The sequence below is a fragment of the Tetranychus urticae genome, chromosome 2 (genome assembly GCF_039701765.1).
Source record: "Tetranychus urticae isolate SD_2017Ah chromosome 2, NJAU_TeUrti_SD_1.0, whole genome shotgun sequence".
NCBI lineage: Eukaryota > Metazoa > Arthropoda > Arachnida > Trombidiformes > Tetranychidae > Tetranychus > Tetranychus urticae.
Window position 1 is genome coordinate 27,418,023 of NC_142959.1, and position 27,816 is coordinate 27,445,838.

General features: G+C 31.1%; 1 protein-coding gene across 2 annotated transcripts in view; it reads left to right on the forward strand.

Annotated features, from left to right (window-relative positions):
* Positions 1-25,820, forward strand: part of LOC107360592 (solute carrier family 4 member 11) — an 80,901-nt gene extending 55,081 nt beyond the window's left edge. For both annotated transcript variants that reach the window (XM_025160409.2, XM_015927283.3), the window contains 10 exons: positions 11,289-11,850; positions 12,126-12,248; positions 12,314-12,637; positions 15,812-16,016; positions 17,601-17,707; positions 18,568-18,733; positions 20,402-20,575; positions 20,976-21,171; positions 23,044-23,213; positions 24,997-25,820. In XM_025160409.2, the coding sequence (XP_025016177.1) occupies positions 11,289-11,850; positions 12,126-12,248; positions 12,314-12,637; positions 15,812-16,016; positions 17,601-17,707; positions 18,568-18,733; positions 20,402-20,575; positions 20,976-21,171; positions 23,044-23,213; positions 24,997-25,063 (2,094 nt within the window). In that variant the 3' untranslated portion in view covers positions 25,064-25,820. The remainder of the gene's footprint in view (positions 1-11,288; positions 11,851-12,125; positions 12,249-12,313; positions 12,638-15,811; positions 16,017-17,600; positions 17,708-18,567; positions 18,734-20,401; positions 20,576-20,975; positions 21,172-23,043; positions 23,214-24,996) is intronic.
* The last annotated feature ends 1,996 nt before the right edge of the window (positions 25,821-27,816 follow it).

The window sequence follows — 27,816 nt, forward strand, 5'->3', positions numbered from 1 at the left end:
CTGTTTTCTTTCTTTCATTTCTTTCTCTATTTTCTGTTCACATTTGGAAAGATTGGGAAGATAAAGGGATGAAGAGAGAAGAGGAAGAAAGATGTTGACAACAACACTCAGTCGGCTCTACTTTTTTTTCCGACAGACTGAACTGAATAAGATGAATGAAAGAATAAAGAAGAATGTTACTTTTCAATGTTATTGTATTATCAAAACATGAACAGTTTCATGGCTTAATTCATATATTTCAGTCTCTTTTATTTCATCCTCTTCTCTTTCATCTTCTCTTTACTCATTTATTAGGCAAAAAACTTTTCACTCGTCAGTAACTTCTTATTAATACATGAACCCAAACAAACCAGAGTAAAAGAGCGGAACCAAAATCTGAACATGATGATATTACTATCAACATAAAGAACAATGTAATATTTAAATTGATCGTTGATTCTGAAATGACGAGAACAGAGAGAAACATAAATTTATTCACATTCAAAACATTATCTGGTAAAGAAGCATTTCATCATTTATTTCAAAACTTTTTGTCTTCAGCCTTTTCTTTCAAATGTTTTAAAAATTCAACACTCAAATACGCTTTATTTACTCGAAGCATAATGTTGCCGTATTTTTGCTGTAAAACATTTTATAATGAAATGTTTAGTAAACCAACTCAACATCCTTCACTTGCCCATCAAATTGTCGCAATTTACAGAAAAAATGATCGTTTATTCAGAGTAGAGCTGGTAGAAGGTGGATGAGATGGATTCATCTATCATGTTGTGATGTTTATTCAGTCAATAGTGGTTACTGTTCAAAAGATGGTTAAGTTTGACTTGAAAATGTGATTTCAACTGATTAATGTTAAAACTCGAACATCACACGATTAACAGAAAGTTATGATTTCAATCAGATGAGTGTTGATCAATGTTGATGTCAAATCAGTGATGATGAGGAATTTAATCAGAATTTGATTTCAATTTGATTGAATCTGTAATTCAATCTACTTGTCAATTAGGGTGAATATAATTCTATCTTACTCTTAATTTCAAATGAGCTACACATTACCTCGTTTGATATGAGATAATGAATAATGAATATGCAAGAGAATAGATTTTCATGAGTCTATTTGACTCTATTAGTTGCTGGAATAAAATGCAAAATCAAATGACTAACAAGGAAAAGGATAACTTGCTTGTACGATTTGCTCATTTTTTGGGCTTGCAGAGGACGATAAACAATGGTAAAAAATATGTAATATCCAAAAATTAAGTGTCTGAATTGAGAAAGAGAAATGGTCCAAATTATTCTCCTCATTCTTTATTCTGTCTATTTCCCTGTCTTGACAAATGCATTTCTTATTCTTAACAATGGTCCGAAGGGCAAAACAAACTCTTTGTTTTAACTAAAGGATTATTGAGAGGAGTTGAAATTTCGACTCCAATGTGGTAACTTGAAAAATGAATATAAATGGTGCTTCGTCAATTGGGCTTAGTGCCAGTTCGCGGGAATTTCACCCTTGACCGCTAGAGAGCATTTGAAGGTCATTTAAATTATCGGTCTGCATGCGAAGCTGGTGTTTTCAGAAAATGACCTTTAAATATCAGTTAAAGGCCAGTTAACCGAGAGATCTTGAATAATCTTGAAAAGCTGTTGAATTATCGAAAGCCTATGATTCAAGTCAGAGCTGTTCGTGAGTTATGAGCACGTACAGGAAAAATATAAATCATTGCAATAAAATATCTTTACTTAAAAACTTGGAGTAAATCAAGTCTAATGGCTGGTTGAATAAACTTGCCTCCTAACTGGTTATCAGTTTGTCAACTTTAGCCATCAAATGTATCATACAAGTGAAGTTGCTTAAAAGGTTCAACATTTGTTGTTACAATAATGCAAAATAACCCAATAATCAGTTGGAACTTTGAATTACCGTTAACTCTTTAGCAGAGGCGGACATTTCCATCTTGATATTGCTATGAAAATGATTAACATTTTCATTGTTATTAATATAAATATTTATTCATAATGCATTAGATGTTGCTTTACATCTTTCATTGTTGAACCTTTTATTTGTAAGGTGTAGTTGTCATTTGAATTGATAAACTTTCATTATCTTGTTCAATTCTTAATCTTATCAATCTTTTTCCCATGTTATTGTAACATTTAAAATGAAGAGAAACAAAAATGCACCAAATTTCCTATTGTTTTCACTTGCTTGGTTCATGGAAGAAGGAGAGAGAGAAAAAAAGGAAACAAGAAAACTCCTTGAAAATGGAAATAAAAAAACTGGTTAAATAACAGTTGAAACATTTTATAATATGGACAGAATTGGAATATCATCTTTGTTATTTTCTCATGAAAAACATTTTCTTCCCTTTACTTTTCATTTTGTTTTCTCCTTTTCTTCGTCATCTTTTTGTTTCCTCCATTGACGTTAAATTATATTATTACAATGAAAAAGATTGAAAATATCATCGTTATATTTGATATAAATGGAGTAAGAATATAATAACTTGTGTTTCCATTCCCATTTAACCTTCTCATCTGAACATGAACAAAAATTCAAAGTGTTATCACATTTTCAAATCGAACAGTTAAGCCATTTTTTTCTTCGCCATTCACAGTCCACAGAGAAGAAGCAAAAGAAATGCCAAAAAATGAAACAAAATTTGTAACCAAAGTTTAGCAAACAGTTTGAAAGGCATTTCCAAGTCGATTCAATGTGAATCCAATGATAATGTTAAACACTGAATGAAATGTTTCCAAAGTTGAAAGTGATTGTTAATTCATTTGCATTGAATAAACTTTGCTTTTGTTTTATTTAAATCTGATAAAACAAAAGAAAAGTCAAGTTAAGTGTTGAAAGAGTTTAAATGATTCAGAATAAAAGTTGAAAAATGCAAAAAGTAAACAGGAAAAAAAGGAACCGTTTTTACTCCCAATTTCATGGAATTGATGGAAAAGTAAACTTTTTTTTCTCCATTTCTTCTTCTTCCATTTGAGTGGGTGAAAACCGAAAGAGGAGGAGAAGAATGGTGATAATGATGAGAATGAAAACTCAGTGAATTGGTGAAGAAAAATATTCACCAAGTTAGCACCAATCGAATAATGATGAACAATTCAATAAACTTTCAATGTTTTGTTCGAGCAACGAAAAAAGCTCTTCATTTGTTTATTGATAATTAAAGTGAGAATCTCATTTCAATTTTGAATTGGAAAAATGTTTGTTAACATGGAAAAGTGTTGAACAGAAAAGGGTTAAGAATTGAATAATGATGAAAGCAATAAGCGATAATGTTGAGAAGAGAGGAAAAGATTAAATGAAGATGAGGAGCAAAAGGATAAGACAAATAATGAGATGAGAATGAAAAGCGTTTGATTGTTGGAAAATGAGTTTTTCTCATGAATCACTCTTTGATTCATGAGAATGGTAAAGATGATGATGATGATGAAAGAGGCAAAGATGGTAAAATATAAATCAGTCGATGATGGGAATGAGGCAAATGATGAAAATGGAAGAACCTTATTTTTTCCATGGAATCAGACTTTACTCATTCTTCATGGCAATGATGAACGATTTGACCATTTTTATGTGAACCCTTTCTTGTCTCTTTTATTCATCATCATCATCATCGAAATCATCATTTTTCTTCTCTTTCTTTTCTTTCCTCTTTCCCATATTATTGAGTTTATAAAGAATAAATTGTCATCATGTTCATTGATTTTCGTCTCTTTTTTTTGCCTTCTTTTCTTGTTCGTTGTAAATGCTTGAATCCATGATGATGATGAACAAGATAAAGATGTGGATGAATGAATGAAAATTGTATCTAAACCATTGATTAACCGGTAAATTGAACATGATTTGATGTAAGGAACAAAAAATTAACCTTGCAAGTTGCATTTTTGTGTGTTTTCTGTCATTTTTATTCTCAATCGTTAACTTTGATTCTCATCATTATCATCTTGATGTGGATGCAACTTGATTTATCTTTTTCTTTGCCTTTTTTCCTTCATTCAATCATTATTTCAATATTCATCCAAAAGGTTTCGAATAAACAAACTTTTTCTTTTTCTTCTTCTTGACCATTTAATTTTGCTCCTTTTCATACTTTATGCTTATCCCTCTGAAATGTCTTGTAATCAACTATTGATTGGTCAGGTTTAATGGCATGTGAACACCTTGATTATGAGTTGAATTGTCATCTGGAAAATGTCATGACTGATGAGTTAATATATCATAATAGCTCAAGTATAATGGTGATCATGATGATGAAATGGACAGCAAAAATGTCGTTTGAATCAATGATTATAATCAAATGATTAGAAGCAAGTAACAACCCAAAGGCCAGAATGAAAAGGATATCAACTTGGATTTTTTTTCGACTTTTTCTTGCTTCTTCTTCTTCCAACTCATTCAATTTAATGTGATCGTCATTATCATTATCATCATCATATTAGATGAATTGAGAATTCATTTTGCAGTGCAAGTGAATAGAAACTGACCAAACAACTGGCTAAATGGAGAGAAGCAGAAGAAGGCGAAAAAAATGTGATTAGTTGGTCAATTTAAAGATGAACCTTATTGGACAAAGAAGGTTGGAGATGAAGAAAGTTTACTTCATCATCGCCATCATCATGATAATATTGAAGTTGATCGTCAACATCTTAACGATTATTGAGATAACAGGATAAGCACATTGAACAAGATGGTTAAGGAAGAAGAAGACGAAGAAGAAGAAAATAAGGAGAAAAGATGAGAAATCTTTTGTTCCATTAAAAATATAATGACAATTGACTGGACGAAAATAATGATCATGGTCAAGTAATAAACTTGATGATCAATAAATTGAAACGCAAAATTATCACTTGCAATTAATTAATTGTACGATAACATGCAGTTCAATGGAAAGGACTGTCACTTGGATGAGGCTTGTCTTCAGCTTTGGATTGAGTTACATTCAAGGGTTGCTTCGTGTTAAAAGATGTTCACAGTTGAACCTTTTCCCAGTTGACTTTGCATTCAATGAATAATTCATTGCAAGTTTAACTCAACTTGTACCTTTCATGCCGCATGTTTTCATAATTAAAACTATTTTCTGAACAAATCCATCTTAGCCTCATTTGATCATTTAATTGACTAACCCAACCTGTGGTTTACTAACATTTTTCAATGCATCTTGAGATCAATAAGCAGCTTAGGATTAAAGTGATTCTTTGATATGGTTTAATCCGAGATCAGATGAAGACTTAACCTTTTGTTCAACATCTTTCATTAGACCTTAAAATGAGATTTTGGCATTTTTTTATTCTGCGATTTTTTCGATCGATTGATTGCTCGTAATTTTTGCCAATGAATCCATCTTTGTAAACTTTGGCTTAAAGATTGTTCCAAAAGGTTTGATTACGAGGGTTTTGAGGGTTAGACTTTGAAACAGTTCGAATGGAAAGTTCGCTCAAAACATCTTGTATTCATTGTCACTTATTTATTAGTCGACGAAGTAGATCAGGTTGACGATGATATGTTTCGCTCATTTTGTACTAAAATTGAAGTTCATTTTTTAAAATTGGTCAAAAGTTATAAGAAAGAAATTTAATTTAGACAATTTTCCATCTCATCATTTCTTGTTGGTCTTGTTAATTACGATGTAAAAAGTCAATTTTCATGGAGATTCTTTTAGGTGTCATTTGATGAACGAAAATGTCTAAACGAAAGATATGTTTACTTCTCTACAGCTTCTTTAGACTAGTTGGCATGTCCAAGAAACGACGACTTGATTATGAACAAGCAAGTAGAATGAACAGGTTGCTCAGTGATTGGAAGTGTAATCAATCATTCTTAAGAGTTTTCTTATCATTATTAATTGAAGCGAACTGAAGCTCAACTCAAGACCTTAACTTGCCATAGAACTGAACAAAATCCTCTTTACCGTGAGATTCCAATAACGGTACAGTTTCAGACTTGGTACTCGGCCCTTGTCGATAGTTGCAAGAATCAAGACAAAAATCATGAAATCACATCGTCATTTACTGAACGCTTCAATTTATTTCATCAATCTTTATATTCAATCGAAAAAACTTTTATCGAAGATAAGTGAGTTTCTTTCAATTTACTCAAATCAAAATTTCAATTTCGTAGTTAAAGGGCATGAACAGCAACTTGAATGTTTAAAAATGAGTTTAATGTAAGAATATTGATACAGAAACTTGAAAAGTTATCCTTCCAAATGATTCGTTTTTATTGATATTTACATAAACTTGAAAATTGTTGAGTTTACATGTTGGCTAATTTGTGCACAAAATGCTGACCTTTTTTGCCAGGTAAAGGTTGCAAAGTAATCACAAGTTTATCTTTAAACTTTTAGTTGAAATGTCACTTGAATTTGGTTAGCAAAATTAGCTTATGCCAAAGGAAAGCAACAAAAAAAACATTATTTTGTTCACTTTGAAAGGAACGAGAAAAAGTTTAGTTTCAATTTTGTGATGAATTTGAAATGTAAAATAAAGTGTTTCTCTTTCATCATATTCTTGGCCTCATCTTCGACTCTCATTGTTTCCAATCTTGTTCACCTTTCTCACCCAAGTTTCAATCTTTTCACCATTTTATTTCAATTTCATTTTCCCCTGAAAAGGCAAAATACAAAATCCCTTTTTCAAAGGTAAGAAACAAAACAAAAATTCATTGACTTGCAGACGGAACAGACGAAACATTGAAAATAAGAAGATTGAAATGGCGAGAAAAAGAAACAAAATTTTGCTTCTTTTTTCTTCGTTTTCACCTTTTCTCTCTTCTAAACCTGTCAAATGTTCATCTCATTTTCATCATGAAACCTTTTCTGAATGTTCATCTTCTTTACCATCTTTTACTGTCAATTTGAGGTTCAATTTGACAAACTTTAATGTAAAGAGAAATGAGGAAAAAAAGGAAAACTTTTCTACCTTAAATGTTGTCCAACAGTCAACCAATCAATCTTGTTCCTCGTTGACCTGTTAACAATTTCTTGACCATTGGCTATTAGGTAACTCAATCTTGTCGGCTTATTTTGTTCCATCAACAATATCTCAACCTTGTTTATATCAATTATTATATTAAATCTCTAATTGGTAAAACCATGAAACTTTATTCGGTAAACAATTTTCTTCTTCACTTTTCCTTTTCTTTTACCTATTCTTTGGCTTTTCTCGTTTCTTTCATTTTGTCTCGTTCAGTTGTTTCTTCCAACCTTTTCATGATTGTCTTGAAACAAAATTATCATTATTTCTGTTTTATTAACTTTTCGGTAAAACATTAAATCTTGTTCTGATTATGTGTCCAGAATATAATGAAACTTTTCCCTGATAATTTAAACCATTAAGGCCAGTTGCCCATTATCATTAGCAACAGTCAGGATGAACCAGATAATGCATGATAATAACTTGAAGTGAAACATTAATTGAAATTTTCTCCATTTTGTTCACTTCGCGTAACTCAAGATAAGTAACCTTTTGGATTGACCAAAACATTGTTTCAAGTTGGACAAAATATTCATTGTGTTCAACTTGCTATCCAAGAGAAATGATAAGTTCATTTCAAGAGTTTTTCACTTCTAAAAGTTGATCCAAAAGTTGCCGATCAACTCAGCATTGAAACACCAAAAGCAGCAAATTTAAAACACTTTGAGTCTTGAGATGAGCAAAGATGTTAAACATTTGACTTGGCATTTGAAGAGAAGCAAAAGACTGGATCGTTTTTAATGTAAACATTAATTGCAACGAAAACCTGTTAACTCTATATTTAAATACTTTGCTGTAAAAGATTTGAAAATTGAGTGTTGAAGTTAAGACACTCAGCCTTTTGAAAGTTCAATAATCAATCATGGTCAAGTTTACTCGTTGAAGGCATTTTCTTCCATCATCAATGAATGGAGTGAAAAATTTGTGGAAATTAATCAAACGAGAAAAAAATACTTTACGAACTAAGCATTTGTAATTGCTAATGATTGACTTGAATCTCTTTTAAACGCAAAAACATTATCATGATAAACATGAAAAGTTGAACCAATTCTCCATGAATAATGATTAATGGGTAAAGTAAATTTTATTCAGTTTATCATTTAAAACAAAAGAAACATTTCATGGTTTGTTGACGAATAGACGAAAAGGGAAACTCGAGAAATCAATTCCAATTGAACTTGATTCGACATAAAAATGAAAACATTGAATGACAAAAAAAAGTAAAGTAATTTGAATCTCAACACAATTGTGACAATGAAAAGGCAAAAACCAAGTAAACAGAAAGCAAATTCAAAGGTTGACGAAAACTCAACTTGGAACAACATGAAACTTTGACATTGGATCAACATTATCTCAATGTTAGGGAATAATAACGATAATGAATAAACAAATGAAGAAATGCATCAATAATACAAATTGCTTTCGACAAACGAAATGGTAAAAAAGAGTTCGAAAAAGTTGAACAGATAAAAAGGAAAACATGAAATTTTGGAAACATTGAATTCGCTAAAGAAAGAAATATTTTCCAAAAACTGTGCCATTTGGTCAAAGAAAATAATTGCCCTTGAATATACCCTTGAGAGTTGGATGAAGTTGATGTTCAATTCACTGAACTTTCAATACCTTTAGGGTCAATAATTACACAATCCTTGTATCATGACACGATATCACAATGAACAATGTTATTAGATTCAGTCTGACTTATCATCTTTCACTTCTTACACATTTTACTTTCTCATTCTGAATGTTGTTCCGTTTTCCGGTTTCCGTTTTCATTCATTCTCATTGATGACGAAAATTCTTCTTCTTCTCCTTTTTCCCTCTTAATGCTTCTAATTATGACACAATTACATTGATTTACAGTTTCCATTGTAATGATACATTAAACAAGATTGAACATTTATTAAACTTTCAACAATTCATTTAAATTTATCTGTTAAAAGATTTCGTTGAAAGGTTGACGAAAAAAAAACGAACGAAAAAAAGCAAATTCTCTTTTCAAACATTTCCGATCAATATCGATCTAATCATCCAAATTTTGGGTCAAAAATTCAATTTGAAAATTTCATTAATCATTGCATTTTCCTTTAGCTATTTGTCTTGATTTTGCCTTTTCTCATGTCCAGCTTTTCGTGGCGAAAAAAAGTGGACAAAAAAGTTGTCCATTTTGCTTGACATGATATTTGCTGATAATATTTTGAATTTGGATGATTAATGATGTACAAATGAAACTCGATGATAACATTGTTTACCATGAAATGAACATAGAATCGGTCAGAGAACAAGTTTCAAATGTGGAAAACTCGATTCTCTTCCAACCAATTATTCCATTTATTAAAATGATAATCGATAAAAGTTCCAACTAATTGAGCAATCAATTGAAGGACACTTTAATTCATGTTCATCATTTAAATTTCAATCGATAATCAACTTGTTCCAACATGATTATTAAACAATCCAATCAATTCAAGATTCAGTTGTAACCATTTCTCTTGTTTATCATAATCATTATAATCATCATTCTCATCACTATTATCATTATTAATATAAATCAAGATTAATGTTGTCATATTGAATAACTTGGAGTAACATTCAATAACAAGGTTAAATGGTTCTGTTTCAGTTTACATTTTTACTCCTTTTTTTCATCTTTCATCTTTATTCTGTTCAACATTAACTGTTTCAACAGAACATGAATTTTCACTGAACTTTGGAACAATCTGTTTATCGAATCTTGAAGAGTTTCATTCCCGTTCTTGGAGTTTAGTCTTAACTCCCAGTTGTTACTCCCAATGCTTTTATCGTCATTTCAGTTTTTCTTGTTCTTCTTGGTAAAGGTCAATGATGATATCTGGAAAAATTAAGCTCAGTTTAAGTAGATATTTTGTCCTCTTAATTTGATCAATTGTATACACATTGTTAGTTAAACAGCAAATGGCACTTTTATTTATTTTCAGTTTCATTTTTACTTGAAACGGGAAACAGGGAAAACTGATAATTCTGTATTTTTGATGATCAAGGAATACACTTTGGATGTAGAACAAATAGAAAACAAAATTAAGCTAATTTATTGTAACAAACACACAAACAGTGAATCACTTTCTTTTTACCTTTCCTTCTCTGCCTCCATTCCCACTTCTCATCATCTTCACATTTATCCTCCCTTTTCACTTCACTTATAATAAGATATTTTGCTCCAAATTCACGGCTTATATACTATTGACTTTTATATTTATCATTATCTTTATCATCATTATTTCATATTGCTATCCTTTTAATATAACTTTAACAAGTCACTCAGTTTCACTCAACATTGCATTCAGCTTTTGTCTTAGCAAAAAGTAAATGCCTTTTGCTTCCACTCAAAGTCAGCCTTTTGCTCAAGCTAAAAGGTTTAATCATTCAACTTGATTAAACTTCAAATCTTCACCAATTATTTGCATTATTGTTGAAACTTCACCGGTAATTGTAGCCTTTAAACACAGGTTTGGTCAGAGAACAGAAGTGTAACTGAAAGTGATTAGGAGTGTCTCATCTAGTCGATTGAATGTCACTTAAATGCAGTCTCCATCTGCATCAACTTTGCTCATGGAATCGGTTAAAAGACACTTTCAATCGAGACTGATTTGGATTAGCATTTGTTTTATTTCACTTCTTGTTGCTGCAGGTCAAGTTTTCTTGCTTCTATTGTAATTGAAACCTTTCAAAAACACAAATCATATTGAGTTAGAACATGATTTACTTGAAACAACTTCATCAAGTCATATTTTTCTCGCTAATTTTACTCATTAGAGTTGTTTGTAAATAAATGCTTTAAACTTTGAGTAAAGATGGATAAATCGGTGAAATTTGAAGTTAGCTAACTTCAAATGCTCAAACTAGACCAGATAAAAGCGAATGTTGAGAGTTTTCCTGAACTAAAACTCTTTGTTCTGCTACTTTTGCATTCGGCTGAAGTTGCTAACGAATCTATCGCACAACCAATGGTTATCCTTTAGCTGACTTAAGTCGAGTTGTTTCTAATGAACATTTCATTTTGCTATGCGTTATTTAAGTATTGTTTCAATAGAAAGAGCTTTCAAAATATAACTTTACGATTGTCAAATCTTTTCTACAGTAATATTGATCATGGTTATCGAATTTCATTAGAAAACAAGTTTCAGATTTCACTTTTTCACTGAAAATCTATCACTATTTGAATAATATCTTGATTGAATGAATACAAAGATCAATCAAACGTTCAACATTAAATGTAGCTTCAATTGCATTTCTTTATATTTTTATTCATTCTTTTGTGTCGCTTCTTGTTTCAGGTGTTGGACTGTAAAGAGCCAGTAGCAACGTTAAAGGAAGCAAAAGTGGCCCTTTTTACCCACGAATCGGTTAACCTGTTAGCACGAACCATTCAAGGGACTTATATCAGTGAAGGTGGTGGCTTTGATTATGATCAATCATGGCTTTGTGCAATGTGCTCAATGCCTTCACTGCATAAACGCCATGTAGCCATTGCTCGATTAAAACATCCTGCCAATATGGGACGAAACTCTCACGAGGTTCGTTTCTTTATACTTGTTTTAACGCCAAGCAAGGAAAAGGGAACCAAAAATGCACTGGAAACGGGTCGAACCTTTGCCACCATATTCGCTGACATGGATTTTCGTCAGCGTCTTTTAGAGGTACAATCAGAAGGTGAATTTAAAAGCCTTCTTCTTAAACATGCCCAAGACCTTGCCTCGGAACAAAGTAATCCCGTTAGATCGTTAGGTAACCATCAAAATGATCTTGACTTTGATGAACCTAAATGTCGAATTGCTCAAGGACTTTGTGAAGATTTAAGGAGAAGACTTTCCCATTATATTAGTGATTATATTGATGGTAAGTTTACTCATCATTTCAGCCTTAAATCGCTTCGAATTCGTTGCCAATTAGTTCTGTGTTTACCTCAAGAGTTAAAACAGTTTAAAGAAATCAAAGTACAACTTTGGGCAAATCAAATTGCAATCGAATGAAAACAAATGCATTTTTAGTTGAAAACCAAAAGGTTGTTATTTTGCTTTTAAACGGATTCTGAAACGATCTCATTTTAAGTTTTTACTTGACTTTGTTTTCTCGGAACGATTACTGATTAATCTTTTGCATTGTTTTCGCAGGTGTTGTTGGACATCAGACAATCCATAAAACAATATCAACAATTTTTTTCCTCTATTTTGCCTGCCTTTTGCCTACAATTGCGTTCGGAGTTTTGAACGACAATAACACAAATGGAAAAATTGGTAAATATTTAGTGTGAAAGGAAAAGTTAGGAATCGTTGTTTAATAATTCTTTTGGTTCCTTTAGGTGATATCCGTAAAGCTATAATTGGTCAAACAGTGGGAGGATTGTCCTTTGGCTTTTTTGGAGGTCAACCTTTGGTTATAATAATGACCACAGCTCCTCTATGCTTGTACATTAAAGTGATATACGGTATTTGTGAAGGTTTTGGACTAAATTTTCACGCTATGTACGCCTGTGTTGGTCTTTGGAATACCTTTTTCCTTGTATTTTATGCTGTTTTTGATGTGAGCAGGCTAATGAAATGGTGTACAAGATCAACCGAAGAGATATTTGCTCTCTTTATCAGCATTGCCTTTGTAGTCGATGCATTCCGTGATGTTTATAAAAGTAAGTAAATACTCATTCATCTAATTGAGTAACATCAACTGTCCATTTCAATAATTCAACCAAATTAAACCAATAAGTTGATGAAATTATCTCAAATTGGTTAACCCACATCAACTCTTTCACCCACTCATGAAGTTACAATTTTTGGTCAAATTACATTTATAAATGCAAGAAAGTGAAACACTTAAAAAGGAATTGAATTCATGACAAACCAAGAATCATAAATTATTGCTTTTCATAATACAAAACTCAACTTAAACATTGTATCAAACTTCAATTTGCTCCATTCAATTGCTCTTAATTGCTGTTTGATCAAAGCAATTAGCAAAGTTTAGCAAAACCATTATTTATCAACAGATTTTGAGGTTGAATAGATGTTACAATCTCATTCCATAACTCATTTTACATCGTTTCTCGGACTCAACTCAATTGCAACTTACAATTGAGAGCAAACTTTGTTTTAAATTAACTCGCAATCAACTTCAGTGCTTCTTACTTCGGTTTTTATTGGGATCAATGTCTGGCTATAAAAGCAAAAAGATGCACATTGAATTGGATAACCTTAATATTAGTGTCAAACTCATCAGATATTCGTCTTTAAGTACTAACTGAGAAAATCTATTTTACTAAATTTAATGGCTAAACAGCACATAAATTTCTATGGCTGATTGTTTGTAACCGATCGAAAATGGTGCTTTAGATGAACTAAGCAATTGCTCGCAATACCTGTCAAAGTCATTTCCATCGCCCATCTACGCGCTTCTTCCAGTTTGATCGTACAACTTTTCAATCAATCATTTTAATTCAATCCGATAGCCCAAAATAAAAACATAAATGGCTTTTAGTTTGAAACGAAACTCAATATTTGAACAAACATAACAAATATACTTAAAGTCAACTGAATGCATCAACTCACAAGTGTTTATGCTGAGTGTCGAAGTGAACCATTTCCACTTTGAGTGCATCTTTGATTGAGAATCAATTCCATGGGTCAGCTATCATTCAATTTTAGATATTAGTTCTTGCTATTCGGTCTGACATTTGATTGTCAATTTGCTGCTGCACGCTGCCAAAAGATTTTCTACGGCTAATTACAACCAAACGAAACTTGACCATTGCTATCGAATGTTGCTGGTCTGAGACTTATATCTTCACGATCTTAAAGGCTTTAAGCACTCAAAAGATGAAATGGTCCATTCCGACACTCAGTGTTGATTCACCAATTCATTTATCAAACATAATACTTGCAGAATAGCAAAATATTGACTCTTGCATAATGAAATCTACTCAAATGCGAATGTTCAAAGAAAAGGTTAAGGTCAAAGTTGATTCTATTTTGATTCACAGTTGCCTGCAAAATCATCATGAAATGCTTTCCATCTCAACATCTAATAAACTGTCCCCTTCAAGTTTCTTAAAATTCAGGGCAACATTTTCCACCACTCAATGATACCTCAGTTTCATGACTTAAGGTGAATAAGAAAAGTTTACTCAAGAGTTGATTCTTTTCACGACCTTATGTTGATCATCATTTCAACTTATTTTGCTATTCCTGAGCTTTTCCTCTTCTCCAAACACGAAATCCTTTTCTTTAGACTTTTTCATCTCACTTTTCCTCTCAACCAAATCTGTAGACTTTCAGATTAGGTGAAACTCATGAAACTCACATTTCACCATCATAAGATATTCCAAGTGAAGCAGTGAAAAAAATTGGAACAAATCTGATAAAAAAGAAAAGAGAAAATTATTCTTGGAAGAAGAAAATATTCAAACATTTTCTTCTCACCAAATGCACTTTAAACCACAAATTGTAAACTCTTTACCCTTGGGCTGATATTGAAACTTGTTATCAATTGTATTATTATTGTTGCCTTTAATATCAACATAATTACCAATGATGATCATTTAATATTGATGTTAATGTTTGATTGAATTTTGATGGAATTCAATTTTACTGAAAAAACTTTTTCTCCTTCCAACAATTTCATCATTCCATTGACTGGGATTGATTTTGCTATTCTATCAAGATCATCATGATCATGATGAAGTGCCTCTAAGCTGAATGTTGCTTGGGTGTCAAATGAAATATCAAAAAAGCAACCAACCATTGGTAAATATTATAACAGAATAAAGTTGAATAACTTTTTTTTTCTCAACTTGTACTTATAACCATAATGATCATCAAGTCGACTTATTGAGTTAACACGTTAAGCACTCAAAAGTCACAAGCAACGAATTTAATATTGATTTTATTCTGGCTTGATGTTTCATTTGAATTGAGGCTTAAGTTATTCAAGGAATCGTTTTCTTTCACCATTTTAGCTTTCGACTCTTCAAATGTACACTTGATGATGATGATGAAAGGCGCTTGAAAAACGTTGAAGGTTTCAAGTGGCCAAATCCTTGGTAACATTGAGGTGCAAATATAAAGATGATGATGATGATAATGATGATGATGGCTTAACATGGAAAAGGATGAATGAAGAATGAATTTTATCTGAAAAAAATGAGCCAAAAGCTAAAAGGGTAACAAACAATTTGATAAATAAATGGTGAAAAAATGTAATGATGATGATGATGAAACAAAAGGTTCCATTATTATTGTACTACAGTCAACTATCATTATCATTATATTTATTATCAACAGTGCTGGGATGTGTGGATGCTATTAGACGATATATTTCACTTGAACAAAAAACACAACAAAAAATCATGACAACATAATCAGTGTTACACTGATATTGTTAATAGATTTGATTCATTTCATCTTATTATCATTATCATCTTTAATGGCATTAAAATTTATTATTTTCCCCATAAATGTTTAACATTATTAGCTTTAATTTGTTTAACCTTTACTTTTCATGTTATTTAATAAACAGTTCAACTTATGTGTTCACTTGCAATGAACCCAGTTGCTTGTGTTTGGGTTAACCGACTGAGTTGAAGGATTAGGTTGGACTTTTGATGTTGTTGAGGGTCATCAGTCTGACTTGCTTGTGAGTCTAGAGTTGAAGCTTTTAGGTGCCAATCTTGTTCTGGCTTTGGTTGATGTGGGTTCGGTTGTGAATGATAATTGAATAATGGGAAATGAATACCATTTTGAGGGATTTCATCGACTGTTTGGGTGTATATTGAGTTGTTTAATTTCATTTCATTTGTACTTTTTTACAGATTTCAATAAAAATTACTATTCGCCAAAATGTTTGGAACCTAAGCAAGATTTTATATCGCTGTTGACAAACAATTTTACAAATGAGACAAGCGAAACCATTGATATTAGTGATGGTGAATGCCGCAGAGATGCTACTTTACTTTTCTTACTTTTAATGCTGGGAACTGTTTGGGTTGCTGTTTCATTGTATAACTTTAATAAAACGTAAGTTTAACCTTTAATCAAATCCTAATTTCATCTCTTTCATCACTGGAAAGGCGAATCTTTTCAACATTTTTGTTGTCATTTCCAAGCTTTTGAGACGAGAAGCTTTCGAAAGCTGAACAATATTCAGCATTTTCTCGGAAATTTACTTTTCTATTAAACTATGGGACGATTCCGATGAATATAATACTTTCATTGAGTTTTGCAAATCGTTAGATGCTTCAATCTGATTGACCAATTGACTGATTAATTATGATCTTTAGGTTTAAAGTTTTGTTTAACAATTAATGAACCAAAGCGATGTTAATAATCATCCGAACAATAATTGTTGGTTCTTCACTTTTAGATTGTTTAATTGTTAGCTGTTAATTTAAAGTTAATGATGTTTATTTTTTTCCGATTTGATTAAATAATTGCAACGTATTGTTTAACCTTTTGTTTTTGGCTTGTGACTGAATGTCATGACTAAATAGACTTGCAAATGAATAACTTAATGGCTTTTAATGTTATGAATGATAATTAATTTTCATTCATACTTTAATTCAACAAATCCAAGTCAACTGTAAATGTTTTTATTGTTTACAAGAATCCAGTCTGATTCCAGGCTTTAGTTTGATCTTTTACATTTGCTTTCAATTAGATTGGTTGGTTGAACAGATGAAATTGTTACTGAAAAGAGTAAAATGAATATCAATGAACAATTTGAACAATCAATAAATTGTGAGTAAAGATGATCACAAGATGAAGAAGGGTTTAATTGTATTGAGTGAAACATTAATTGCAGTTAATAACAATTTAACAATTAGTAATCATGAGCTTGTTGCTTTATAATCACATTAATTGAGATTAAACATCAACTTTTTTCTTTCGTTTCTTCACTTTTTTTCTCTCCTCTTTTTGGCCTTTCCTCGCTTCACTGGTTCATTTATATATGACAACAATTAATTAATAGTTAACCATTACAATGTTACATGATGCTCATGATAATCATTGGGATCATCATTGATTCTCCTCCTCTTCCAGTGATAGACAAAAATGAGTTGATAATAACAGATGAACAATCCAAAAATGATTGCAGATTAATGAATGGGTAACAAACCATGAAGAAAAACCTCTTTTCATTTCATGTTCAACTTGTTCATAAGCAATCAAGAACCATCAAGGTACACTGAATAAAGGTATCAATCAATCAGTTAACAAGTTTACTCAATTTTAATTCTCAATTTCATGCTTCATTCCATTACATCATCAACATTGTCATAATAATATTTTACTCTTTTTCATGGAAACATTTTCCAAACTTAAAACCTTCAAAAGTGAAAATGCTATCAAATCAGGTTTCAAATCAAACTGTTAAGATATTCAATTCAAATGAAAATCGAGACAAAATTATTCTTATAAAAAGTCCAAAACTTAAAGTTCGATTCGAATCTTTTCTCGTCATTTTTGTGATCGCTTCAACTCCAACTGACTAAAGATCAATGGAATCTTGTGAACCTTTTTAAGAGCGTTTTAACTCCAAATAAATTATTGGAATCCTTCGACTTTCGAATCTTTTTAACTCTTTTTTCCGTTCTTTTTCAGGCCATATTTACAAGCAAGTAAACGAGAACTGTTAGCTGATTATGCCCTTCCTTGTGCTGTTATTTTTCTCAGCTTTGTTGGCTCTTATGTATTTAAAGACATTCCAGGTAAGTTGAATCATGGTTGGACAATTGTTTTTGGATCTTGTCTCAACTGTTTTCAAATCACTTCAATTTTTAGGAAACTTTTACTTTTTTCAAGTTTTCTTTTGATTACAATTTAAACTGAAATCTCAGTTAATCCAATGATTTTTGATTCCTTCAATCAATGTCCGTGTTTGTTCATTAAATGATTATCAGTGTTGCTCATTCAATTTAATACGTTCTTTGGTTGGCCTTTTTCATGCCTCTTCAACTCTTCACTATTGAACAAGAGAAAAGACAAGAAGATGAAAAATCTGATTGAAGACAAAGATGAATGAACAGGAAATTCTGAAGATGATTACACGCCAGCTCAGCTTATTTTTCTTCTCACTTTTTACTTGTTCATGAAAATCTCTTCACTTGAATGGGAACAAGAACAACTTGGGAATGAAAAATAATTTAAGAGAAAAAATTGTTATCATTGAGAATAGCGATGAAGAAGAAGAAGAAGAAAAAAGTAAAATATTATCTTGAAAAAGGGTCAAAAGTAAAGAGAAATGATGATTTTTGGAACAATTTTCGTTTCGAAGAACATTTCGATTCAATTTATCCATTTCACCCTCCCTGTTACAATATATTCATAATTGATGATTGCTGTTAATTTTCATTTATGATCAACTCTAAATGATGTTGAGAGCAACGATTAATGATTTTACAACATTTACACGGATTGACTGAACAGGGAATTGAATTGATTTGAAAAATAATTCATTTATGTTGATAAATGTTGAAAAATATCATTTAGTTGTTGATTGCAAATTGATTAACATTTTTTTTCTTTCATTTTTTTGCTCAATTTTTTTTCTCCATTCAATTGGAATTAGTTGAAACATTTAGATACAGCAATACTTTTGAAATTGGAAGAGCTCACATTGAGGAGCTTCCATTATCTGCTGCCTTCGCTGCCATGGGACTTGGGTTTTCACTTTCACTCCTATTTTTTATGGACCAAAACATTGCAGCGGCCATGGTTAACAACCCATGCAATAAGTGAGTAACAATCAAGAGTTAAACACTAATCAACAGTCGACAGCATTTCAAGTTGAATCATTTTGCACGAACAATAGATTTCGAAAAATTAACAAAAATGAAAATTTTTCCATAAATGATTGGAATCGATTGGATTATTCAACTATAAAAGCTTAGAGCAAAAGCTTATTTCGAAGCTAAATTTTTCTATGTTCACTTCCCAATAGCTGTAAGCTTTAGTAAATTGTAGAAAGTGAATTATCGATTAACAATTAAAACAAGTTGAAATTGAGCGTCAATTAATTGATTGTGCGAGTTCGTTAAGCATTGATTTAAATTGAATTTGGTTCAACTTTTGCTCAACTCAACAAGCAACTTGAACAGCTAATAAATCGCTCTTTTACTCATTTACAATTGGAACAACAGTTAACAGTGAATCAATAAATGAGACCAAAAATGTTACAGGAATAAAAGTCATGACAACAATTACTATAAGATTAGGATGTAACTTGGTGTATCCTCAATTTTGGGGTTCCTTTTACATTCTTTTGTGTATATTTGGTCAGCATAAATTATTGTTTGAAGATAAAGAGAGAAAAGAGTTTCTTTTTCATCTTCATTTTCTTCCTTTTCTCTCGCTCTCTCTTCATTCCCAGTCTATCGAGACCCTTGAAGGCAAAGTAAGAAAAATTGATTTCTTTTCTTTGGTCACTTGTATTACACTAAACCCAATGACCAGTGTAAGTGCAAGTGTCACAAGCAAAAGGTTATCTTCTTTATAAATTATAATCTGGTTTTGGTGTCAAAAGTTTCAATTGATTAACTTGAAATTAGTCGATTGTCTTTCCATCCATTGTGTAATGAAAAAAAAAGAGGCTGATGGCTTAAGGTTTGGAAATGAGAATCCACAGGAAACTGAAAATAGCTTGGGTTGACTGGTTTTGACAACAACTGAAAAAAGAAGAGAATCATTAGAACAATTGAAAATCATGGATTTACTTACTTCTCATCATCACCATGATCATCAGTTGAAACAGAGGAATGATGTTGCTGCAAAAATATATGTATAAGGATGTCTTTACATTCACAGTTAAGGCCAACTCAGCAAACTTCATTATCGACTTGATTTTCATCTTTTTTACTTCTTTCATGTTCAAGGAATCAATGAAATTTCATGTTCAGTCACTAGCATTTCTCACCAATCAACTTTAATTATCAATCAAACTGTTTCATTACTTTTCTGTTCGTCAACATTTCAACCAATTCAATTCCAATGCCTTTCCAAATTCATTTCTCATTACAATCATAAATATTATCATTTGTTTCACTCAACTTGAACAGTTTTTGCTTCAACGTTTTACTTCAATTTTTCAATCTCAACTTGATGAGTGAAAAATCACTTGAAACTCCAAAAGTTTCAGTTCCAATCTGAGTTACAAAGTGTTTGCCAACGATTTTGGTGAAACTTCAAAATCTTTCAACTTTACAATCGACTTTGAAATTTTTACGATTCGTCTGTTGATTAAGTATTCAACTTGAAACTTGCATTGTCACCGATTGATGATTTGGTTTCATTGTTTCTTGTTTGTGTCTTGTCTTTTGGTTTGTCATTCAACTTGTTGTTGATATTTACTTACGTTTATTTTTTCCTCTTGTTTTCTGTCTCTTTAATTGTTAATGTTTGATTAGATTGAAAAAAGGTTGCGCCTATCATCTTGATTTATTTGTTGTTGGAGTCCTTAATGGTTTCCTATCCCTTTATGGATTCCCATGGATGCATGGAGTTCTTCCTCATTCACCTCTTCATGTCAGAAGTCTTGCTGATGTTGAGGAGAGAGTTGATGGAGGACATGTTTATGAAATGTAAGTCATAATTAATGTTACAATTAGCATCATTGCAATCAAGAAACTGGTAAATATTGAAATAACTTTTCCATCCATTCAATATATAAAGTGAAAACATGACATTTTTGAGTAAAGCAAAATTTTCATGTTAAGTTCATATTTTTAGCTGAAAAAAACTTCTCTGAAAAATTTTACGATTTTCACCATTCTCTGAATGTTTAATGATTTTATACTTTATCTCATTCAATCAGGATTTGATTCAAATATCTAAATGTTAGAGTTGGAATCGAAGGGAAGAAAAGCGAAAAATTTACTTTTTTCTTGATTCCATAATTTTGCATTGTTATTACTTTAGATGTAATTGTTAATTTGTAAATATTATTTGTCATTAATAACGATTCTTTTTTCTTTTTTCCAGAATTGTTAAAGTTCGCGAAACTCGTATAACAAGCATAGTTTCTCACATCTTAATCGGTCTTTCGGTATTCCTATTACCCTATCCATTGGCCTACATCCCGACTGCTGTTTTGGATGGTTTGTTTCTTTATATGGCGATAACTGCCCTTTCGGGAAGCCAAATGTTCGAAAGGATAACACTTTTATTCATGGAACAGGTAAAATTTCAAGATTCTTATCAAAATTATTCAGTTAATGTCTTCAGTCTAACAAGCAACCAACAAGTGGTTAAGTGACACTTTAACCCAACTACGAACTCGCTGAAACAATCATATTTGGTTGAAAATATCTTTCATTCCAAACGAAATGAAAATCTAATTGATTCTGGAAAAGTTCTTAAAGGCTATATCGAAAAAAAGAGCCAAATTTAAAAGTTATTTCACAAAATTCACTCAATGAAATCGAAGTGCCAAATTTGGAAAAATTAAAAACTCACAGTCTCGACAATCTAATAGGAATTAACTTTGCGACTCTTTGAGCACAAAATTCAAATGACAATCGAATGTAGAATTTCCATCATTTTCTGCTCTGATTGTTCACAATTTAATTTAATCACTAAGCTAAACAAATTATCGAGAAAAAAGCGACTGGAAATATTACACTTTTAGTTGTTGTCAACATTAATGAAGATTGTATCGGAAATGTACACAAATTGTTAATAGCAGACACTTTAGTTTTATCATTAAAAATAAATAGTAAATTGTCATTTGATTGTCAGTGAATTTTGCTTTTCAATAATTGAATACAATTGAACATTAAAATAAAGGGCAAACTAGTTTAGAGGAAGCGAAAGGAGCAACAAAAAAAAGATGAGGATAAAGATGCGGGAAAATAGGAAAAGATGATGATGATAACAAAGTAAGAATAATAATGATGATGGCGAATCAAAAGGCTTTTAACAGCAATCAATTTGAATTACTTTTTGCTTCAATTACATACTCAAGACAGTAAAGAATCAAATGAATGTTCAGGAATCAGGAGAAATAAAACAAAAGGAAAAACTGAATCAGAGAAACAAAGCGAAAGAAGAAGCAAAAAAATCAAAAGTAAAATGATGAAAACTAAAGGAAAACAAAGGGCAAAATATCCAATGGAAAGTGTATCAATGTGATTTACATTAAATTCAATGATTATTCACGGATAAACAACAAGTAAAAGAGCAAAAGCATGATTGGCCCGGAAACTGAGTCTCTATTTACTCATGCAGTGTTGCTTGTTTTTTTTTGTGTCTGTCTGTGTGTTTGGATGCAAAAAAGCATCTTCATCCTCAGCATGAAAGTGATCAACAAAATCATTCCTTTCATTGTTTCTTTTTTTCAACTTTTTCCTTTTTCTATCTGTAAATTGATTGAATAAATTAGGTAACCGCTAACATGGTGATGCTGTTGGTAATGATGAGTGTAATGTTTCTTGTCTTACTTTGCTTCATCATTGAAAGTTTCAACCTTTTCAGAGAATATCTTATTCTGGAAAATATTTTTCTCTTTCACTTGACTCAAGATTTGTTTTTACAGAGTTTAGAGATTCGATTTGATAGATTTTGCTTTTTTCAATTTATAACCAAAATGAAAGGTTATTCAAAGTTGCTCTTTCAATTCAATCCATCGATTGTTTTCCAGAATAATTGGAAAAATTTCCAATCAACTTACTTGTTAGTAATTGATTAACTTTCGCTATTTCTTGCCATTCAAAGGTCGATCTTAAATGAAATGAAAAGTTGATCAAATTAGAAATCAAATCGAATCAATTCATCAACTAAATAATCAGCTAAGGTGTCAATTAACCATCAGTTGAAAGACGAAAGCTTAAATTACGTTTTCAACTGAATTTGAAAATTGTATCTCAAATGTAAAATTGAAATGAAAACACTTTTTGCTTGAAAACATAAACTCATCAAAGACAAATGAAGACTCGAATTGTAAATTTGTCAATTTAGTCAATTGTCTGGATTTTGATTGAAGACAAATTTACTCTTCTAAGGTTGAACCTTAAATTGGGTTGAAAATTAACTGTTGATTGTTTCCTTACAGGCTGCCTATCCACCCAATCATTATATAAGGCGATGTCCTCAACGAAAGATACATTTATTTACATTTTGTCAACTTGTTCAACTTGGTTTGATGTGCTTCTTTGGATTCTCACCTTGGCCCTACATTAAAATGGTCTTCCCAATAGTAATACTTTTGTTATTGCCAGTCAGGTAAATCATTTTCACCATCATCACCTTTCCAACCCTTGATATGATCACTTTATAACAAGTCACTTTAATCATTTAAACACTCAACATAATGAGATATCCATGTGAATATATCAATCTTTTATCAACCTTTTCATTGTCGTGTTATTTCACCCTCGCCATTGTTCACTTGCTGGCTTCATGTTGATATGTTTTACGGTTAAATTGAGGTTAAAAAGGTTGCCTTTACTTTTATAACCAACATTTTATTTAGTTTAAATAACTCAACTGATTCTTGCAATTCCGTTAACACTTGTTGTTGTTTTGTGGTTTCATTATTTCACCCTTTTCACGATCAAATTACACGATAAATTAGTTGAAAATAGCAATTATATTTAGTTGTGCCTCTAATGCCTGTGAATATGTTTGTTATTAAGTAATTATTTTTTAGCCTTTCTGGCTTCACCTATGTAATAGTATCATTAACAATTGGGAATTGAAGATTAGTTAATGTTATCATCAACCTGTAAACCATGTAAGGATTGTTTCAATGATAAGTTTAGACTTGATCAGGGAATTGATTGTTTAATTGGATTCAGGAAAACATGGAATCCTTTTCCTTTTCTATTATTCATTACGAGTAACAATTACAACTCTTTCCATCATTTTCAATCATTTTTCATCAATTTGCTTAAATGGATTATAATTAAGGGTAAAATTTGCCATTTTTTTGTGCAATCCTCTTAACAAGTAAGTTTAGTGTTTCCGTAAACACAATTAACTTTACATGGTTTAGTATTTAGTTGACTAGTTGATTGAATCAACCTAACTGAATCAAGTCCATCTGTTGAACATGAAACTCTCATAAATGGATCTTAATGAGGTTAAATTGTTGCCACAGTTTATCAAACAACCAATATTGTTTCAATTATCCTTAACAGTTGAAAATGGGAAACAAGAAACAATCTGAGAATCTGTAATTTGATAGTGAAAATCCGTTGCGAGTGAAACATCAATTAAGAATCACAGTCACTCGATAAGTATCATAATTGATTTGGTCCATTTGTCGAAACTCAAATTTTCATTTTCCCTCTATTTTGGCAGTATTGAGTCAATAGAGATCTCTCATAGTTGCAAGTTTTTTGTCCAAAGTATTGATAGATTTGCAGTTCCAGGTTAACCTCAAATGCTCTTTGGTTAACATAAACTAAACTGAGACTCTAATCCAACCAATTGCTTCTTCTTGATTTACTCCAAAAAGTGTAACCAACAGTCAGTTGTCCGTAGTTTGAACCACTTGCATCAAATAAATTTGGTAAAATGTTGAACATTCCAGTCCATTCTCTCCTTTCGAGAAGCATTTGGTAAGCTTGGGTCATCTTCATGAAAAGCTTCAGCTCTTGAATTTAGCTGGTTTCAAATCAAAATCTTGTTGTATATAACGTAAAGGTAGAGGTGAACCAAGTTATCCAGTTAAGCTTTGAAAGTCAATCTCTATCAGAGTTGAATCATCTTTAGCAATTGAATCCGTCTTCATTATCAGGACTGTTCCCAATTCAATCATTTTATCTTTATCCATAAGAGTCAGTCTTTGTCCAAAGCATTTTAAAAGAATAATTTCCATAGAATTCGCTGCCAAATTTTGACTGTTGAGAAAATTGAAAATTGTTGATCAGTTCAATGAATCATCTAGTTGATAAGCTATTGGCAGATGAAGTGACTATTGATAAACCCTCAAACCAGTTCTATTGATTGGTAAAATATTTACAATTGATTCTAATCACTAATTTGGTTATTTGATCAACAGGCACAAAATAATAACATACGTAATCGATGCAAAGTACTTGGAGGCATTGGATGGAGAGCATCAATGATGATATTTACTGATGAAATCTGCTCAATCAACACAACCAGAAAACATTGAAACAAATTTTGAACAAAAAAAAAGACAAAAAACATTATTATTAGCAACTAACCTAGTTACAATAATCAAAAAAGTAATAATTAAATGATGGTAATAAGGCGAACATTTCCAAGGAATCAAAAAGTCAAAGAAAACAGGATTAACCGAAATCTTTTCGTTTTTTTATTGGATCTTCACTTACCTTTCAACGAAGATAAAGACGCACATCAAGACACAAGTAACACACAATTAAACAATACATACATGGATACATGAGTGAGGCCATTTGCATCGACAGCGTTGAATACAGCCAATAACAGAACCCAAAAAAGCCATCAACTTGATCGTCTATTTATATACAAATGAAATTTGTAATACCTCTGGAAATCCGTTGGATAAAGACGTTAACCAAAGCCAAAACAGGTTCACATTAAACACACATTTACAGTTATACAGCGAACAAATCTAAATTAATTTAATTGACAATTAAATGAGCGAGAAAGAAGCAAAAAATGGAAAACAAAAAGATAGAGAAAAAAAGTGAAACAAATATACTATAAAAAAATAAAACAAAACTTACAAGTTACTGTTGATGCAAAGCAATTGCAAATCCAATCCAATGTATGAATCCTTTGAATCCTTGAACCTTTTTCTTTCTCTTTCTCTTTCCAATAACTTTATTGGTAAATTTTTGTGTAAATAAATTAAAATAATTATTAATAGTTTAACTAATTACTACAACAAATACAACAAACAACAACCAATACAATTGTAAATCAATAAGCAGAATATGTTTAGCATTATTTTGGGCACCTTTAACTTCATCTGTTTCTTTCCTTTCAATCTTTCCACCTGAATATTTCTTCTTCAACACTGCATTTTTTGAAAGGAAATCAAACCATGGAAATTAGTAAAATAAAGAAACATCAACAATCAAGAAACTACAAATTTTAATTTGTCTTTGCAACAATTTGAAATAAATGGCTTTACCAAAACAAAAGAAACGGTCAAAAGATACAAATTTTTTTAACTGACAAACAAAAAGCCAAAAATTAACACATTGTTACAATTTCTAGTTGTTAATTAATGAACAGTCCCCATTTTTTTCTTAATATACGGCAACAGCATTTTTTTCACTGTTGACTGTTTTGATTTACATTAATCATTATGAATATTTTAATTGTTATAAAAACCATTATATATATAAATATTTAATCATTATTATTCATTGTTAAAATCTGCTAGCTGTTATTGTTTGCTGGTGGATGGTGACTTGCTACAACCACGATGATACCTATTACTGAAAAGACAACATCTCTTGTTATTATGTTTAATTGATACTTGTTATTAGCTGTTTAAGTTCTCTTCAAATTAAAAACGACACATTTTTTTCATCCGATTGGTTGTATTTGTACATGTTCAAGATGAGTTTAGTGATGAAAAAATTCAATTTGTTCATTGGCTGTTGAACCTTTAAAGCCAAAAAGTGCCCAGTGTAACCGAGTCGTATCATTGTCCATCGATTAATTTCTTGGTTTTATTGGCAATTATTTTCTAGAACATTTTAATACTACAATAACATAAGGAGTTTACAAACATTGAAGATTGAAATTTAAAGTCAAAAGTGGATTCTCTAAGCAGCTGAAAGCGTGTATTTTTCCCTCGGAATTCAAAATGATTTGACTTTTTTTAAAATAACTGTTGTTATTTGAGGATCAAGGATTGACCCTAATTTTTAAACTGCAAGATTAGCTTCTAGCTTTCCACTGTTGCCGTTATATTTGCTGCTGTTTTGGTTCAAGCAGGAAAAGTAAAATTATCCATGTTTTTGCTTTTTCGTAATCCTGCAAAGTTCAAAGTGGAATTCAATTGCCTTCAGATTAATTGATTAGCTATTCACACACACATACATGCATAGATAAGCTTGTTGGAAAAGAAAACCAAAATCGTTTAAAATCGCGATGTGCTTTTTTAGCTGTTCTAAGCAATTTAAAATTAAAATGGAAAATTTAAGGCACAGCTTAACAGATTTACTGGAAACAAAAGCCATCAACACATGAAATTGGTATAATGTTTACCTAGAAGAGTGTTAAAATTTGGAATAGATGACGATGATAAGCAAAAAATGATCATGTTTGCAAAATTGTTATTCAACTGGTAAAATTTGCTCATGATATTCGTTTGGCCTTTACGTACATTTGCGATGGATTCAATTTTATTTTCAACCGTCTTTGATTATTGCTTGAATTAATCCAGAGCAAGGAGAAATCAAAGATATCTGAATCAGGAATTGCTGGAGAAATAGTGGAATAGAGAAAATTAAAGTTAACCGAAGAGACACCATTTAGATTATATGGAGATAAAAATTCAAATTGTTCTCGTCTGTACTCGAGCCATAATTTAAAAGGTATGTTGATTGCAATGATAATGTCTTTAATTTAATATTGAATATTTTTTCTTCTCCTTTTTTCACTTTTAGTTTATTTACTCACATTTTGGTTCCCTTTTTTGGCTAAATTGAAAGCTTCCAAGGAATTGAAAGAAGCAACTGTGTTGATGAATTACATTTTAAAAAATCATACTCAGCAGATCGAGTAGACAACAATTTGCATCGCCAATTATATTCATATATCAACTAGCTTTTTACGTTTTTTTAAACAATCATCAAAACCAAAATTTTACCCTAAAACCTTGCTGCTACTTCAATTAATGACTCACTAATAA